The sequence below is a fragment of the Manis pentadactyla genome, chromosome 4 (assembly GCF_030020395.1).
Source record: "Manis pentadactyla isolate mManPen7 chromosome 4, mManPen7.hap1, whole genome shotgun sequence".
In the NCBI taxonomy this organism is placed as follows: domain Eukaryota; kingdom Metazoa; phylum Chordata; class Mammalia; order Pholidota; family Manidae; genus Manis; species Manis pentadactyla.
In genome coordinates, this window is record NC_080022.1 from 147,970,064 (window position 1) to 147,987,917 (window position 17,854).

A 17,854-nucleotide genomic window follows, 5' to 3' on the forward strand; every position below is an offset into this window, starting at 1 on the left:
TGGCAAAACTGGACAGCTACATGTAGGAGAATGAAACTGGACCATTGTCTAACCCCATATACAAAAGTAAACTCAAAGTGGATCAAAGACCTGAATGTAAGCCATGAAACCATTAAACTCTTGGAAGAAAACATAGGCACAAACCTCTTAGACATAAACATGAGTGACCTCTTCTTGAACATATCTCCCCGGGCAAGGAAAACAACAGCAAAAATGAGTAAGTGGGACTATATTAAGCTGAAAAGCTTCTGTACAGCAAAAGACACTATCAATAGAACAAAAAGGATCCCTACAGTATGGGAGAATATATTTGAAAATGACACATCTGATAAAGGCTTGACATCCAGAATATATAAAGAGCTCACACGCCTCAACAAACAAAAAACAAATAACCCAATTAAAAAATGGGCAGAGGAACTGAACAGACAGTTCTCCAAAAAAGAAATACAGATGGCCAACAGACACATGAAAAGATGCTCCACATCGCTAATTATCAGAGAAATGCAAATTAAAACTACAATGAGGTATCACCTCACACCAGTAAGGATGGCTGCCATCCAAAAGACAAACAACAACAAATGTTGGCGAGGCTGTGGAGAAAGGGGAACCCTCCTACACTGCTGGTGGGAATGTAAACTTGTTCAACCATTGTGGAAAGCAGTATGGAGGTACATCAAAATGCTCAAAACAGACTTACCATTTGACCCAGGAATTCCACTCCTAGGAATTTACCCTAAGAACACAGCAATCAAGTTTGAGAAAGACAGATGCACCCCTATGTTTATTGCAGCACTATTTACAATAGCCAAGAATTGGAAGCAACCTAAATGTCCATCGATAGATGAATGGATAAAGAAGATGTGGTACATATACACAATGGAATACTACTCAGCCATAAGAAAAGGGCAAATCCAATCATTTGCAGCAACATGGATGGAGCTGGAGGGTATTATGCTCAGTGAAACAAGCCAAGCGGAGAAAGAGAAATACCAAATGATTTCACTTATCTGTGGAATATAAGAACAAAAGAAAAACTGAAGGAACCAAACAGCAGCAGAATCACAGAACTCAAGAATGGACTAACAGGTACCAAAGGGAAAGGGACTGGGGAGGATGGGTGGGTAGGGAGGGATAAGGGGGGGGAGAAGTAGGGGGGCATTAAGATTAGCATCCATAGGGGGGTGGGAGAAAGAGGAGGGCTGTACAACACAGAGAAGGCAAGTAGTGATTCTACAACATTTTGCTATGCTGATGGACAGTGACTGTAAAGGGGTTTATAGGGGAGACCTGGTATAGGGGAGAGCCTAGTAAACATAATATTCGTCATGTAAGTGTAGATTAGTGATACCAAAAAAAAAAAAAAAAAGGGCAGTTCCTGTGTGGTAACCTCCAATGAGTTCTACACAAGGGTATAAAGGGCATATAAAAGTGTAGGCAAAGGGTCTGTTTGCATCTATACAGAAGATCAAAGCCTAATTGGGCTATCCCGAAAATGAACTAAGATACGATATGAAAGAGAACTTCCAACATCAGCACTCTCTGGAAGACTCAAGCCAGAAGATGATCATCAAAAAACCCCAACGAAGATCCACGCACTGCTACAGCTGTAGATGCACTCATCCCACCAGTTCCTGGACTTGCCATGGGAATGAGGAAGGAGATATCTAAGCTGGCCTGTGCATACAGTAAAACAACAAATTTGACTGGATCTATACTGTTGGAACTCAACCAAGAATTAGGAGAAGTGCAAATTGTAGTGCTCCAAAATCTTACAACTACAGACTATTTACTGTTAAAAGAACATAAGGGATGTGAACATTTCCCAGGAATGGGTTGTTTTAATTTGTCTGATTTCTCTCAGACTGTTCAAGTTCAGTTGGACAATATCCACCATATCATAGATAAGTTTTCACAAATGCCTAAGGTGCCTAACTGGTTTTCTTGGTTTCACTGGAGATGGCTGGTAATTACAGATATGCTTTGGTTATGTAACTATACTCCTACTATGTTAATGTGTGTGCGCAATTTAAGTAGTAGCTTAAAACCTATACATGCTGAAGTACTCTACAAGAAGATACGTCAAAGAAACAATCAATCTTCCCATGTTTTCTTCCGCCTGCTACTTCTATAGCTTTTCTTCTTCCTTCCTAATTACAACCCTTAAATAGAATTCGTGCCTCATATCAAATTTACCGAGTATCATAATTCTTCCAAGTGGTAAAGATACCTCAAGACAAATGCTGGGCATAGAAACCACAGGGCATAAATATGCAAAGAAGTAAAAAGCTAACCTTTTCAAACAATAAGGCTTCCCTCTCACTTACCAACTTCACATTTCCCTGTATGGCCCCGGAAGATGACTGGTTAGCCAGAGACGGGTAAGATTCCTCAAGGGAGGAACAACCTAAGACAGGCACAGTCGCAGGGGGGCCATCAGGTGAGAAATTGGGGATCAACAGAGGTGAGGCTTAGAACCTCACCCCCCCTGTTCTGAGAGAAATCTTCTGCATACGTGGATGTTTTATTGCCCTTGTCCAGCTTGGATTAACACATAGTCTACAGGCACACACCTGATCATCTACATTTGCTCTCTTACAACACTAAACTATGTTTTCTACCTTTATCTTGTATCTACCTACCACTTCAGCATTTTATTAAAAATAATAATAATAAAGAGAGAAATGTGGTATCCACATATAAATCAAGTATAAAAACCAAATGAGTATTCATATTTGAACTGACTGTTTATAGTTCATAATGCATGAGCAAAACCAAAAGTTTCTGTGATGACTGCCCTTGTACTGTTCACTATGTAACTTATTCATTATGTAAGAATTTGTTCTACATGTAAGAACTTGTTTGTTATGCCTCAGAAGATTGGAGACTGACGAAAATTAGGCTTGGGGTGGATTAATGATTGTGCATTGAGCATTGACTCCCCTATACAGAATTTTATTGTCGTTAACAACCATTTGATCAATAAATATGAGAGATGCCCTCACAAAAAAAAAAAAAAAAAAAGGACAGACTTCCAATGGTAAAATAAATAAGTAACCGGGATGTAATGTATAGCATAAGGAATATAGTCAAGATATAGTAACAGCTTGGTAGGGTGATAGCTGGAACCTAGAATTATGTATATAAATGTCTTATCACTGTGTTGTACACTTGAAACTAATGTATTGTAATACTGTGCGTCAACTACCCTTCAATAAAAAATAATTATTTAAAAAAAAAAATCAACTAAGTGAAAATAAATATAAGAAAAATCAACTTACAGTTTTTCTAACTTGGGGCTCATCATGACGATGTTCTCAACTGTTTTGAGTGTCACTTGGGTTTTTCCCATGTCTCTGAAGGAAAAACCACAAACATTTATGATACAAACCCAAAGACAAAAGCTCTATACTTAAAAAGATACTTAATGACACATTATTACTTCAGTTTTGGCTTCTCTGTCTAGCCAGCTCGAGTTTACCTGCCACAGATGACCATTCCAGAGAGAAATTACTGAAGAAATTTAAATCTATTTGCATCATCAAATTAATGACCTTGGCCCTGAACACTACGATCTTTTTGTCATTGCCCTGCTTCTCATTCTCACCTGCACCCACCACTCTAGATTATTATTTTTTAAAATACACTTTATTCCTCTTTGCTTTCTGGGATAAATTATATTTCTACGTGCATCTGCACATTCCATATCTATGTGCGTTCTTCAGCACCACTCTCTTTATCTGATAGCTTGTCTTGCACATATACATTCTTTCTTAATCCTTTCTTTGCCCAAAACTCTTATTTCAATAACCCAGGTAAAATAAAAATTACTCTTTTTTAGCCAAAATGCAAAATACTTTATCTTTGATGAAAGTAAAAGAGCAGAAATCATCTGATAAACCATGAGATTGTTGCAATACTTACAAATATTTTAATGTTCTCAATTTGAAAAAATAAGAATCTTCAACAGTTGTCAGAGGATTATGACTGAGGTTTCTGAAAAAATGCAATGGAATTAAAATTATCTGAATTTCATGAAACATTCATTTTTTTTTTTTCTGGTATAGGACTTAAAGTTTAAAAGAAAAAATTTTTATCTGTCTTTACCTATAAATCACACTTAGAATCTGTAAAGCACTTTTGCTTTGGGAACTACCTACCTAGGTCTCTAGATGATAAAGGGGAGAAGAGAAAGAGGAAAAACACAGAAAAAAGTGGAAAGGAAAAACTTTTCAGATTGAGAACCCCACAAAGTGATTATGCTGGGAGGAAATCCCCTTGCTCTGTAGGAAATGGTATTCCTAGGTCCTCCATAATTCAAGGTGCTTTTCTTTCAGTTCTGGAAATTAAAACAGTTCCACAGTTTAAACCACGCAGTGACAGCAGGACCAGTTCCTTGCTTTTGGATCCAAAGAGAAAGGAATAAACCTGAGAGGAGGTGGTAAAACCCCTGCTCCCGTCACAGCCTTGGCTACACTGCACGCAATCACCTATTCACTTAGTCTCCTGGATTGTCAGCTCCTTGACGGCAGGGACCACACTTTACTGTCAGTGTCACTCCTGTGCCTGACATGGTGCCTGATGTTTACTAGGTAATTAATAAAAGTATTTTGAATAAATAAATAACATTTTGTTTACACATCAAAAAAATGAACAAATTCATTTTCTATGCAAATTTTTATTCCAAAATGCTGAGATTTTCTTCTTAATTCTTTAAAACAAACAACAGACACCCCCAAAAAAAAAACGGGAAGGAAAAATCTTCTTGTAAACTAACTTTACTCAAGAATCACTAGTGCATTTTGCTGAATATTATTATCACAACTAATATCTATTGGGCTGCCAGGCATCTGTGATCAGCTTTTCACATTTAATCCTCACAATAACCTTATGTGATGCATATTATTATTATTATTACCCCATTTTACAAGTGAGGAAACTGAGGTAAAGAGAGGTTATATAACTTGTCCTAAATCATCAAGCTAGTACTAAGAAGCAGAACTGAAATCTGAACTCAGTTCTGGTTCCAAAGCCTGGGTTTAACTTGTATGGAAGAAAGGGATTTAAGACAGCTTTTACTTTAACCTCAATTTTGAGAGCACTAAATATAGAAATAGCTTTTCAAATGTGATCTACCCATCTGGGAAACCTCTATGAGAATTACATTTTCTCTTCTTATTCCTTTTCCCTAATCATCTCCCATGCTTAAATATCTGATTAGCCTGTGGTCATTGAGACTTTAGAGACTGAAAACTATGTTGCAGGAGAATCAGTGAAAATGATGGAGTAAGGACATCTGAAAATGTATCCTATAAAAGCAACAACAAAAAAAAAAAACTAGCAGAAATGGCCAAACCAGCTTTTTCAGAACTCTGGATATTTAATCAGTGGGCTTACAGCAATGTGGGGAGCATTTATTAAAGAAAAACATTAATTTCTCTACAAACAGTGAGACCTGTGTTGCTTTAACTTCTCCTAGACCTTTGCTCTCTGTCCGGGGGGAGCTTTGAAAAACAGCCAGAGTTCCTTCAGAGCCTCCTTCCCAAAGACTTGTCTCCGTGTTACTGTCTGTGGTTCCCTGGAGGACCTTACCTGAAAGGCTTGTCTTTGACCTGACTGGGAGCTGCCTAGTGCTAAAAGCCTCTCCTCAGGGGGGCATTTTTTAAAACAATCACAGGTAAATGGTTTAATGTGGTAGGTGTGTGAGGCAGTGGACAAAAAAATAGCCGAACCAAAAAGCGTAAAAGGACAAGCTGAGGGAGGAGTTGTTCACAGAGACTTTGAAAGGCTCCAACACATTCCTGGGAAACTGGAAGCCCACGAGACATATTCCTAAGAATCTAGAAAAAAACCATCAGCACTAATCAATGAGGTCAGCAGGGTTGTGGAAGACAAAATCAGTAAGCAAAAATTAGCTGTATTTCTGTACACTAGCAGTGAACAATCCAAAAATGAAATTGAGAAAATTCCAAGTCTAACAGCATCACAAGGAATAAGTCTTAGGAAAAAATTTAGCCAAAGAAGTGCAAGATTCATGCACTGAAAACTATGAAACCCAGTGATTTGCCTGTGTCACAGAGAACTTGGCTGTGCCACAGAGCACTCAAGCAAAAGGGAGGAAAAGCCCCATTCCTTATTGGATAGTCAGGAAGAAAGTATATGGAATGAGGCTACAGCAATGTATTTTCTTTATGACTATTTTGCTCAGGACAGCTTAACACAAACATCTTTTTCCATTCCTCAAAGGTTCCTACTGCTCACAGATAATTCACCTCAGAGGTGAACACAGTTTGAAAGGTATTTTTCTGGGTGACTGGGGAGAGAAGATCCCTGTGGCAAGTTTTCAGAACTCCTTTCATTTAAAAGAAACTGATGGCTGAGGAAGCACTGACACCATTTGCTCCCTGGAGAACTTTGTGCTAAACCTAGTTCTTTCAGCGCTGTGTTCCAAGAGCAGGAAACAGGTTCAGAAGTGGAACTGTGAGGCCCACCCACCATGGACAGCGTCACGTTCGTGGATTCCCGTGACAATGCTGGCGTGGGTGTTACATGCTGGAGTGCGGTTGTTGCCTGTGTGAAAGATCAGGAAAGCGGAGCCTGCCATGTATGACTCAGACAAGTCTCCTGGCCCCTCTCTCTGTACCTTCATTTCTTCATTGCAAAAAAATGGATCTTAACACAATTTTTCAGAGCTCATACTGAGATTAACCGCAGCTAACCAGTAATTGTATCATGTTTTTACACATCATTATTTTACACATATTCATCTTCTATTTCACTTACAATGTGTGTAAGAACTGCATTCCATGCCAGGCCTGAAATGTTCCAAAGCTCAGTTCTGTAATGAGATTGCAACCAAGATTTCTACAAAAAAAGAAGATACAAGAAAAGGAAGAAAAAAATTATTTCAGAACATTTATCCTTTGGCAGGGATTCTAATCTGTATATGATGAAGCATAACCTCAATACTTCCTCATACACTAAAGAAATCTCACTATGGAAGATATTTGTGTTTTAACATATGTATGAAAAAAAGATTGTATGTCAAGTATACTTGTTTTATAAAAAAGAGAAAGATGGATTAGTAATTGACATCTTCTTGGTTTTTTCCTGGTATCAGTGGTATTATTACAGAAAATATGAATAAAATAAATAAAATGTTTGTATGAAAGATTTATACTTTCATGTTTATACATGTATTGCTAGATACAAAGGAATAAGTGCTTAGAACACACTCATCTAAGTGATCTTTAATTCTCTAGAAAAGGGTTCCATGACTGCACTGTAGACATTCTGGGCTGGATAATCCTTGTTGTGGGCGCTGTTCTGGGCACTATAGGCTGTTGAGCAGCATCTCCGGCCTCTGCCCCCCAGATGCCAGCAGCATAGCTACAGTTCTAACAACCAAAATGTGTCCACACACGGCCTAGTGTCGCCTGGGCACAAAATCACCCTACTTGAGAACCCCTGCTCTAGAATGAGTCACTCTGATCCATATGATAGTTCTTACATAGTGTTTCTTAGACACAAAAAGGATGTGGTCACATAATTTTAGTAGCTCTCCATTTAAAATATTTCAATACTTAAAATGAATAACAAAGAGGTTTACAATTAAGTTTATAAAAATTCCAAACACAATTAAATTGTATTTGTAACTTACATAAACTGCAGAAAAGGTAGTGATTCGAATGTACGTCTTTCAATAGACTGTATTTTATTGCAGGATAAATCTCTAGGAAAAGGAAAAGGAAAAGGAAAAATACTGTCTCAGCTATCAGATATCTAATTAGCAGAGACAACTAGTAGAGGTTAGAATAATCACATTGAATAAGTAGCTCTTATCTAAACTCTACACCTTAGAAATTATTATGTGAACCTTCCAGAGCCCCTATCCCTGCCCTCACCTAAGTCTCACTTTCATTATCTTCATAAATAAAATATACAACCATAGATCTTGAGAGATTGTTGAGATAATCCTTCCAGAAAGCAGAAGGACTGATTAGATCAACTTTTGTGGTCCCATCAAATTCCATAGTAGGAGCTCAAAATTTTTATCTCCATATATAATTTCCAATATTGAAAGGAATATTCTCACATTTACAAACCTTTCTGGTTTTATTCTTTCTGGGCCATTTCAACACCAGAAAAAATAAAAGATGTCTTTCACATAATTTGAAAGGAAGTTACTCCTCTAATTAACAATTACTTTAAACTAGTTCAGAATTATACTTTCTATTATTTTAACAGAAGCTCCCTTTTGGTTTCCATTGCTTTAATATTCCATGAATTTAACTGCTTCAGTTGTACAGTGGTGGGACAACAAAAAACAACAACGTGGTATTGGATTTTTATTTTAAATCACTCACTCTTGACTATTACAGGTGACTCTCTTATTTCCATTGATTCAGGCTTAATCCCTCACTTTTCACCTAGATGCGTATTAACTCTTCTGCAGGGTATGTCTGCCTCTGGTTCATTCCTTTCTAATCTGTCCTGCACAGAGTCACCACATTAACTCTTCGTGAGTGGTTCTCAAATACCAGCATCGCTTGGGAATTTATCGAAAATGTAAATTCTCAGCCCTACTCGGGACCAACTGAATCAGTAACTGTGGGGTGGGTGCTTGGGCTGTGAGAAGCCCCCAAGTGATCTTCCAACAGGCTGACGTTTGTCCTAGAGTGCTGCCGAGATAACATGACAGCTTGTTACCCTTGGCTTGGCCTTCGAAGCCCCAGAAGGTCTGGCCCTAACACCCGATGTACTCTATAGGACAAGGTATTTTTCCCGTGTGCTGCCTTTCTGCCACTCTTCTTTTGCAAACTTATTCTTCCCAAGATGTCTGTCTGAAGATACCCAAAAGCCCCTCAAGCTGCTGCTCTAACAGCGTTGCCCTTGTAACATCCTTTTTCCCAACTTGAAGTCTTTTTCCCCACTTCTGTGCTCCCTGAACAATTCATACCTCTCACTGCCCACATCCATTTCCTCCTTTTAATATAGTTATTTTTACACCCATTTCCTCTGAGCATAAAGTCCCTTCTTACTTACCTGCACTGTCTACCATGTTAAAAACTGATGCATGGACATAAACTCAAATACTTATAAAATGAATGAAGAGCTGGGGAGTAGAAGAGAAGTGATCATTTAAAAAGAAATGGCTTTTCAAATAGCTCCCTCTTCTGTGCCTCTGCAGCACTTTGTCATTCATTCAGTGCTTATGCACGGTGGTCTGAGCTGGTAAGTGCATTTCCCCTGTCAGATCATGAGTTCCTAGAAGGGTAGGAACCCTGTCTTACCCATCTTTGTGATTGTAATAGGAGGCACAGTGGTTGTCATATTCTTTTTTCGCTTTTTTATCGATTGGCATTTTTTTAAAGTAATGAGAATACTTATGATAATGAAATACTTAGCTTACAAAACATTTTATAACAGAAGTAATGAAGGGCCTAATCCACTGAACAGTTATTTCATTTGTGTTTGGAAGGTTTGGAGCCCAGATGGCAGAGGTACCTAAGATCAATACAAAAGTGTCCCTTATGGCTTGGAAGGTTTGAAAACTCAAGGGACTATTTTTATTGTCATGTAAGACCCTTTACATCCGATTCCCTTAAGCTTCTATTTTGCAAGAATAATCTGTTTGCAAAAGAGCATCATTAATCAATGTAATAAGGATGACATACACAGTTCTGCATGCTAAAGACAAAGAATAAACATTGAGCTTTTATAGCAACATAGTATCTGTTTACTTCTAAACAAAAAGAAGTACTATGCAGGCATTACTTCCTTGACAATGAGACTGGTACCAATTAGTTGGTAATTAGAGAAGTTTGGGCCATTTCTGATATGCTTATTTAGTGTCAATGTAAACATTTCCAACTCTACCAGTTAATCACCAATTCAAACATCTGTTTTTAATATTGGTACAACAACACCTGCATTGAAATCCTAAACACCAGTCTCTTCTCTTGGTAGCTATGTTCTTGATAATGTTGTTTACATAATTCATCTACTTAAGTACTTAATGTTTCAATGTTAATTTAGATTAAATTATAAAAATATTTCTGGGTTAATGGCATTCAAGTTAATGTAAGTATTCTATATTTTCTTGTCTTTGAAGTGACAATATGAGGTTCACTTTAATTCCTCTCATCTCACTAAATCAACTTTTACAAATCTTTTCTGTGAAGGCCTGAAAGTAAATATTGTAGGCTTTTTAGGCTACATAGAGTCTCTGTTGCATATTTTTCTTTCTTTCTTTTCTTTTTTCCTTTTATACCCCTTGAAAAATGTAGAAATCACTCTTAAGGGCTGTATAAAAATGGACCAAGGGCTGGATTTGATCCATAGGCCATAAACTAAATGTTAATATAAACAGAGGGCATAGGAACACTTACATAACAAGGCTCCTATGGGTGTCTATAACCGCTCAGACCTCATTACCACTTTTCCTCTGTAACTGAAGGGTTTTTCTATCTGTATCTTGTCCACATGATCAAAAAATTGAAAACACATAGGAGGTATTTAATGCTAGAGAGTGGCTAGCACCCTCCCTACACAGACTTACAGAATTATAAATTTTTATTGTTGGGAGAAATTATAAAACTTGTCTAATTTAAACCCCTTATTTATGTTATAGATAAAAATATAACTAAAAGCTCATAAATAAATGTGAGTAACTAACTTACAAATACTGGAGGGTTAGCAGGCCTTCAAATGAGTCCTTATGTAATTCATTCAACTGATTGTCACTAAGAATTCTGAAAAATGGAAAGGTTACTTCTGAATCAAAATGCAAAATAATTACAATGACTTACTGTACAGGACTAATTTCTACATGTGGGGGAGACCTGGGTACTGATAATGGTACCACCTAAACAACCTAATTCTTATTTAATTTAGGGATGGTGATCTCTGCTCTGTTTTTATTCACATGTTTCCTGTCATGTCCTCCTCTGTGTCCCTCTCTCTTCATCACACACACACACACACACACACACACACACACACACACAACTATCCACTCCTCACACCAAAATGTGTACTTAATACCTACTCTCTCGATCCCCAAGTCTTGTTCAGAACCCAACTGTGGGTGGCACCATCGTCAGCAGAACTGCCATTTCCTCCCACTCTCTTTGCCTGAACCTTATTACGGGAGCCCCACACAGAACTATGTCAAGGCTGTAAGTGAAGATGCTCAAATTCCCCCCATTAAAAATATTGTTTTGGGGAACTTAAAAGTGCATTAAGATACACATAAGAAAAATGTCCCATTTAATACAGCAGCAGACTCACAGACTCTGAGAAGGGACTAGCGGTTACTAAAGGGGAGGTGTGGGGGAAGGCTGGGTGCAGAGGGATGGAGAAGGGGATTGAGGGGTACTATACACATGGTGTGTGTGGGGGTCACAGGGAAGACAGTGTAGCACACAGAAGACAAGTAGTGACTCTCTGGCATCTTACTACGCTGATGGACAGTGACTTCAATGGGGTATGGGGGGAGACTTGATAATATGAGTGAATGTAGTAAGCAATGTTTTTCATGTGAAATCTTCATAAGAGTATATACCAATGATAACTTAATAAAAAAAGTTAAAATGTCCATGTTAATAATTATGAAGCAAATACCCATGTAACACCATTCATGTCAAGAACACTGCCAGCATCCCAGAAGCCCTCAGTGTGCCCCTTTCCCATCACAAACTGCTCTCTGACCCACTAGAGGTAACCACTGTCCTGACTTTTTAACTCATCTCCTTGCTTTTGGAATGTGGTCTTACCTTTGAGGTGTCAGTCATAAACAACATAGTGCAGTCTTGCCTCTTCTTGAACTTAGTATATAAATGGAATCATATTATATATGTATTATTTTCTACATTGCTTCTTTCATTCAACCTTACCTTGTAAATTCATTCTATCATCACATGCAGCTGAGGTTGGTTTGCTTTAATGCCTAGTGTTACATGCTCGGCTACATGTGGCTACTGAGTACTTGAAAGTGACTAATGTGACTGAGAAGCTGAATTTTAATTTAATTAATTTTAACTATTTTAAAAATTAAATTAAAAGCTGGTATTTGATGCCGTTTTTGGAAAACATTTCAGTACTTTGCAGTAACTCGGGCATATGGTACTATTTTTCCAATTGTAAATTTTATGAAATCTAAAGAGAGATCAAGTAACTTCTGATAAAAATCTTGCAGCTAAACTGAGATTTTACAGAGTTAGTATGGAGAAAAGAATATAAATGCATAAGTTTCATACCAATTACAGGTAGAAATTACAATACTTTGGATATTTTAAAAATAGTATGAAAAAAATGTAGACTATCTTAATGTATATAATGATTACATGTTGAAATAATATTTTGGACATAAGGGTTAAATAAAATGCCTTCATATTACATCTGCTTCTTTTTACTTTTATTTTTTAAGTGGCTACCAGAAAATGTAAGATTACTTATGTGCCTTGCATTATGTTTCTAAAGAATAATATCCCATTGTATAACTATGCTAGACTTTATTTATTCACTCTACTGTTGGTGGATATCAAGATTTTTCTAGCTTTTGTTACTACAAACAATGCTGCTTTAAACTTTCTTATACTTCTATTTTGATATGCATTTGCCTGAGTTTCTCTAGGGTCCATGAGGGGTACAAAACTGTTCTCCTAAGAAGTTGTGCTATTTCAAGTTGGCAAATGGGAAAATGCCAAGTCTCTACTCCTCCAACCATCAGCAAAATCTCTAAGAATGATGGAAAAGACGTGATTTAAAAATCCACAACCTTACCTTAAAGTGTGGGAGCAGCTCCACACATGCTTCCCTACCAGAAATGGCCTGGAATTACCCACAGGGTGACGAGCTGAAATGCTGCTGCAGGAGCAGGGGCAGCCCGTGGCCCCAAATCCTTCCTCCTCAGGCCAGAGAGCAAAGGGCATTTTCCTCCAGGTAGGAGCATCGGTGCTCAACGGGCCAGGGGCCCAGAACCTGGGGGAAGATTGAGCGCTCTGTCTAGCCACCAGAAGCCACCTCCCACCTCCTCTGACTTTCAGGGACTCCTTTAGGAATAACAAGCCCCAGCAGCTCAAGTCACCTCTGTCTGAGAGCCAGGAAACACAGGCAGGAGAATCTCAACTCAAAGATGAACTGCACTCAGGAATGACCAAATGACAAAGAAAGCCAGCTCCGTTACAGGCAGAAAACAAAACCAGATGAGCTGATAGCCAATGAACCAGAGCGAAGAGAGGAAGCACGAGGGGACTTTAGAATGGCATAACTGATATCCTGAGTCAGATAGTGCATCTGTGAAAAAGAATCAACTCAGGATTACATGAATGAAAAGTGTTATTATCAATAATAATAAAAGCCCTCAATATATGCACCTTTGAAGAATGAATTAGAAAACAGAGATCCTGCCAATGATATCTCCAGAATGCAGAATGAAGGGAATGGGAATAATCCGCAGACAAGCCTGACACCTGAGTTTGCCCAAGAATGTTCACGCCTTTGCTTCACCTAGTCCCTCAGGAAAGACAACATGCCTGGCAGGATGGTTCGCACCCATTTCTTCACACCTGATGAGCAGGAGAGTATACAGCCAGTGCCTCCCAGAGTGGAGTAAGGGAGTGATAAAGAGATCCACCACAGAAGAAAGTCTTTAAGATTTCAAAAGCAAATTTCCCTTCCCTGGGAATCACCTTCCTGGGAGGTAATATTAACAGTTTTACATCCTTCAAGCACCTTGGGGATCTGAGAACATGCTATATGGCCTTGTGAACTATTTCCACCAAGTTCTGCATATAAACATTCTGCTTTCCCTCACAGGGTCTGTTAGTCACATATTGATATTAATTCCACTCACAGATTAATTCCTTTCTCATAGCTTACAACAATTCAATGACTACTACCTGGAAACTCTGCATCTGAAAGCAAGGGCAATGTCTGTTATACGGTGGTTCACGTTACACAGAATATAGGCACATACATTGAAAAAGATCCCAAGACAAGATACTTTAACTCCCACAAAGAACTCCTGGAGCCCTGAGAATGCCTCAAAGACCCTGACCTCGCCTGGAAATTCACCACGTTACAAGGAACAGCAGCAATGGCCAGAATGTGTGAAGGGGGAATGGTCACCAGGTGCTGCTATGACTGTTCTCCCATCTCTGTCAGGTAATGGTTTCCTATTTCCATGGAAATGACCCAAAGAGGGAAAAAACAAATCAATATGTCCAACACTGTTTATCGTAACCCTTTTCATAACAATAGACAGTTGGAAAAAACTACCTCCCCCCATATCACATAACAAAACTGTGTGTGTACACCGTTGATGACATGCAAAAAGGTCATAGGAAATGATGGTATATGAAAAAAATCAGGACAAATATGAAACTTGTATACTAATTCTAAGTTTAAAAGTTATAAATACTGACAAGGTTTCAATAGGGACAGAAAAGAGATGGAGGTGGAAACTCAGCTGTTGATGGCAGTGTCTTCTCTGATTGGCTGATGCCCTTGTCAGACTGTTTGGTTCAGGAGAGAATATCATGGTAAGACGGGGAGTAACTAAAGAGTCTGTATTTTAAATTAATGGTATTTGTTTTGGTGAAGTTTTTGGATGACATGATAGTAAATTTTCTTTAAATAACCCTAATAAATTCAACCTTAAAGGAAAGTTTAGACTGAGAATGAGTGTCATCAAAAAATTACCCCAAAAAGGAGTTCACATAGCAACAACCTGGAATAAAACATATTGATCTGGAGAACTCCAAATATTTTTTGACTAAAGCAAAAAAATGTAGAACTATAGGGAATCAGAGTTAAAGGGGGATCTAAAATTTTCTTACACAATGAAAACATCAAAACCAGGTATGACCTAACATTAGAGAAACATTCACGTTTAACTTCTGATCACACTTCCTTTCACTAAAGCAATCTTCTGAATTTTGCAATATTCATTCTTGACTCTACATTACTGGCAATTATCCTTCTCCCCACCTCTGTAACTTCTAGGAAATTGACAGGGCACAGAGTGGTTTTTTTTCGGCTTACCTATACATACATGCCAACAGTAGGCCATTCTGGAATTGATTTACTCACCTTCCACTGCTTGCTTTCTCTCCAAAGCACTTATCATTACTTGAAATTATACCTATCTATTATAGTTAATATATTAATTTTTATAGTACATATTTGTAAATCCCTTCAGAACTGGGATATTTGGTCTTTTTGTTCTTGGGCTTGTATCCCTGGTACATAAAGCAGTTCCTGGCACATAGTAGATGCTCTGTAAGTATATGTTAAATGAATTCAAAGTGACAGGTATTGATTTTCAGATATACTACCTCTATTTAAAACAAATCATGTCTTTATCATCATGTGCATAAGTACAACTTTACAGGAAAAAGAAATGTCTTTCTTTTCATCTGCATTTGCGACTCAATCTTTTGAGACAAGAACCTGAGAATTTCATAAGAGCTATGAACCCTTTTCCTAGAAAACTTCACTTTCTTGAAAATACACAAAAACGTGCATGCAATTTCCATTTGTTTATCATCCCTTTAGGGCACAGGTCTGTGAACAGAATGGCTTGGATGCAGCGTACGAACCTGAATGGGAAATCATGTCTGTCTCTATTTTCAAAAACCTCTAAATTGGCATTTCCTTCCATCATGAATGTAGGCAGCAAACCACAACAGAGTAGCAGTATAGCTCATCTGACCCCCAGTAGAAATCAGATATGTTCATATCATGTCTTTGTTGCAGACATCTCAAAATTCCTTTATTCTCATCACTACCTTCACCTTATAATAAATGCCACTACATATAATTACCATTATAATAAGTACCACTACATATTGTTATTTAATGTAAGTAAAGCGTATTTATTACTATAACACTAGTAACTATTCTTTAAGAGTATTTCAGTGTAATTGGTTTTCTTTGTTTTCATATGTATTTTAACCTATTACACATTTAAAAACATCTCTTCTTAGGTAGGCTTCTGTCGATTGCCAAATAGATTCACAGAAAATAAAAGGTTAAGAAATCCTAAAATGAGTAAGTGGGACTATATTAAGCTGAAAAGCTTCTGTACAGCAAAAGACACCATCAATAGAACAAGAAGGATCCCTACAGTATGGGAGAATATATTTGAAAATGACACATCCGATAAAGGCTTGACGTCCAGAATATATAAGGAGCTCTCACACCTCAACAAACAAAAAACAAATAACCCAATTAAAAAATGGGCAGAGGAACTGAACAGACAGTTCTCCAAAAAAGAAATACAGATGGCCAACAGACACATGAAAAGATGCTCCACATCGCTAATTATCAGAGAAATGCAAATTAAAACTACAATGAGGTATCACCTCACACCAGTAAGGATGGCTGCCATCCAAAAGACAAACAACAACAAATGTTGGCGAGGCTGTGGAGAAAGGGGAACCCTCCTACACTGCTGGTGGGAATGTAAGTTAGTTCAACCATTGTGGAAAGCAGTATGGAGGTACATCAAAATGCTCAAAACAGACTTACCATTTGACCCAGGAATTCCACTCCTAGGAATTTACCCTAAGAACACAGCAATCAAGTTTGAGAAAGACAGATGCACCCCTATGTTTATTGCAGCACTATTTACAATAGCCAAGAATTGGAAGCAACCTAAATGTCCATCGATAGATGAATGGATAAAGAAGATGTGGTACATATACACAATGGAATACTACTCAGCCATAAGAAAAGGGCAAATCCAATCATTTGCAGCAACATGGATGGAGCTGGAGGGTATTATGCTCAGTGAAACAAGCCAAGCGGAGAAAGAGAAATACCAAATGATTTCACTTATCTGTGGAATATAAGAACAAAGGAAAAACTGAAGGAACAAAACAGCACCAGAATCACAGAACTCAAGAATGGACTAACAGGTACCAAAGGGAAAGGGACTGGGGAGGATGGGTGGGTAGGGAGGGATAAGGGGGGGAGAAGTAAGGGGGTATTAAGATTAACATGCATGGGGGGGTAGGAGAAAAGGGAGGGCTGTACAACACAGAGAAGGCAAGTAGTGATTCTACAACATTTTGCTATGCTGATGGACAGTGACTGTAAAGGGGTTTATAGGGGAGACCTGGTATAGGGGAGAGCCTAGTAAACATAATATTCGTCATGTAAGTGTAGATTAGTGATAGCAAAAAAAAAAAAAAAAAAAGGGCAGTTCCTGTGTGGTAACCTCCAACGAGTTCTACACAAGGGTATAAAGGGCATATAAAAGTGTAGGCAAAGGGTCTGTTTGTGTTTATACAGAGGATCAAAGCCTAATTGGGCTACCCCGAAAATGAACTAAGATACGATATGAAAAAGAACTTCCAACATCTGCACTCTCTGGAAGACTCATGCCAGAAAATGATCATCAAAAAACCCCAACAAAGATCCACGCACTGCTACAGCTGTAGATGCACTCATCCCACCAGTTCCTGGACTTGCCATGGGAATGAGGAAGGAGATATCTAAGCTGGCCTGTGCATACAGTAAAACAACAAAATTGGACTGGATCTATACTGTTGGAACTCAACCAAGAATTTGGAGAAGTGCAAATTGTAGCGCTCCAAAGTCTTACAACTACAAACTATTTACTGTTAAAAGAACATATGGCATGTGAACAGTCCCCAGGAATGGGTTGTTTTAATTTGTCTGATTTCTCTCAGACTGTTCAAGTTCAGTTGGACAATATCCACCATATCATAGATAAGTTTTCACAAATGCCTAAGGTGCCTAACTGGTTTTCTTGGTTTCACTGGAGATGGCTGGTAATTACAGATATGCTTTGGTTATGTAACTATACTCCTATTATGTTAATGTG

General features: G+C 38.1%; 1 protein-coding gene across 1 annotated transcript in view; it reads right to left on the reverse strand.

Annotated features, from left to right (window-relative positions):
* Positions 1 to 17,854, reverse strand: part of LOC118933503 (leucine-rich repeat-containing protein 37A-like) — a 41,512-nt gene that overhangs the window by 16,873 nt on the left and 6,785 nt on the right. The window contains exons 4-6 of the mRNA XM_057499502.1: positions 6,781 to 6,861; positions 3,922 to 3,993; positions 3,279 to 3,353 (exon numbers count right to left, since the gene is read on the reverse strand). Coding sequence (XP_057355485.1) covers positions 3,279 to 3,353; positions 3,922 to 3,993; positions 6,781 to 6,861 — 228 coding nt within the window. The remainder of the gene's footprint in view (positions 1 to 3,278; positions 3,354 to 3,921; positions 3,994 to 6,780; positions 6,862 to 17,854) is intronic.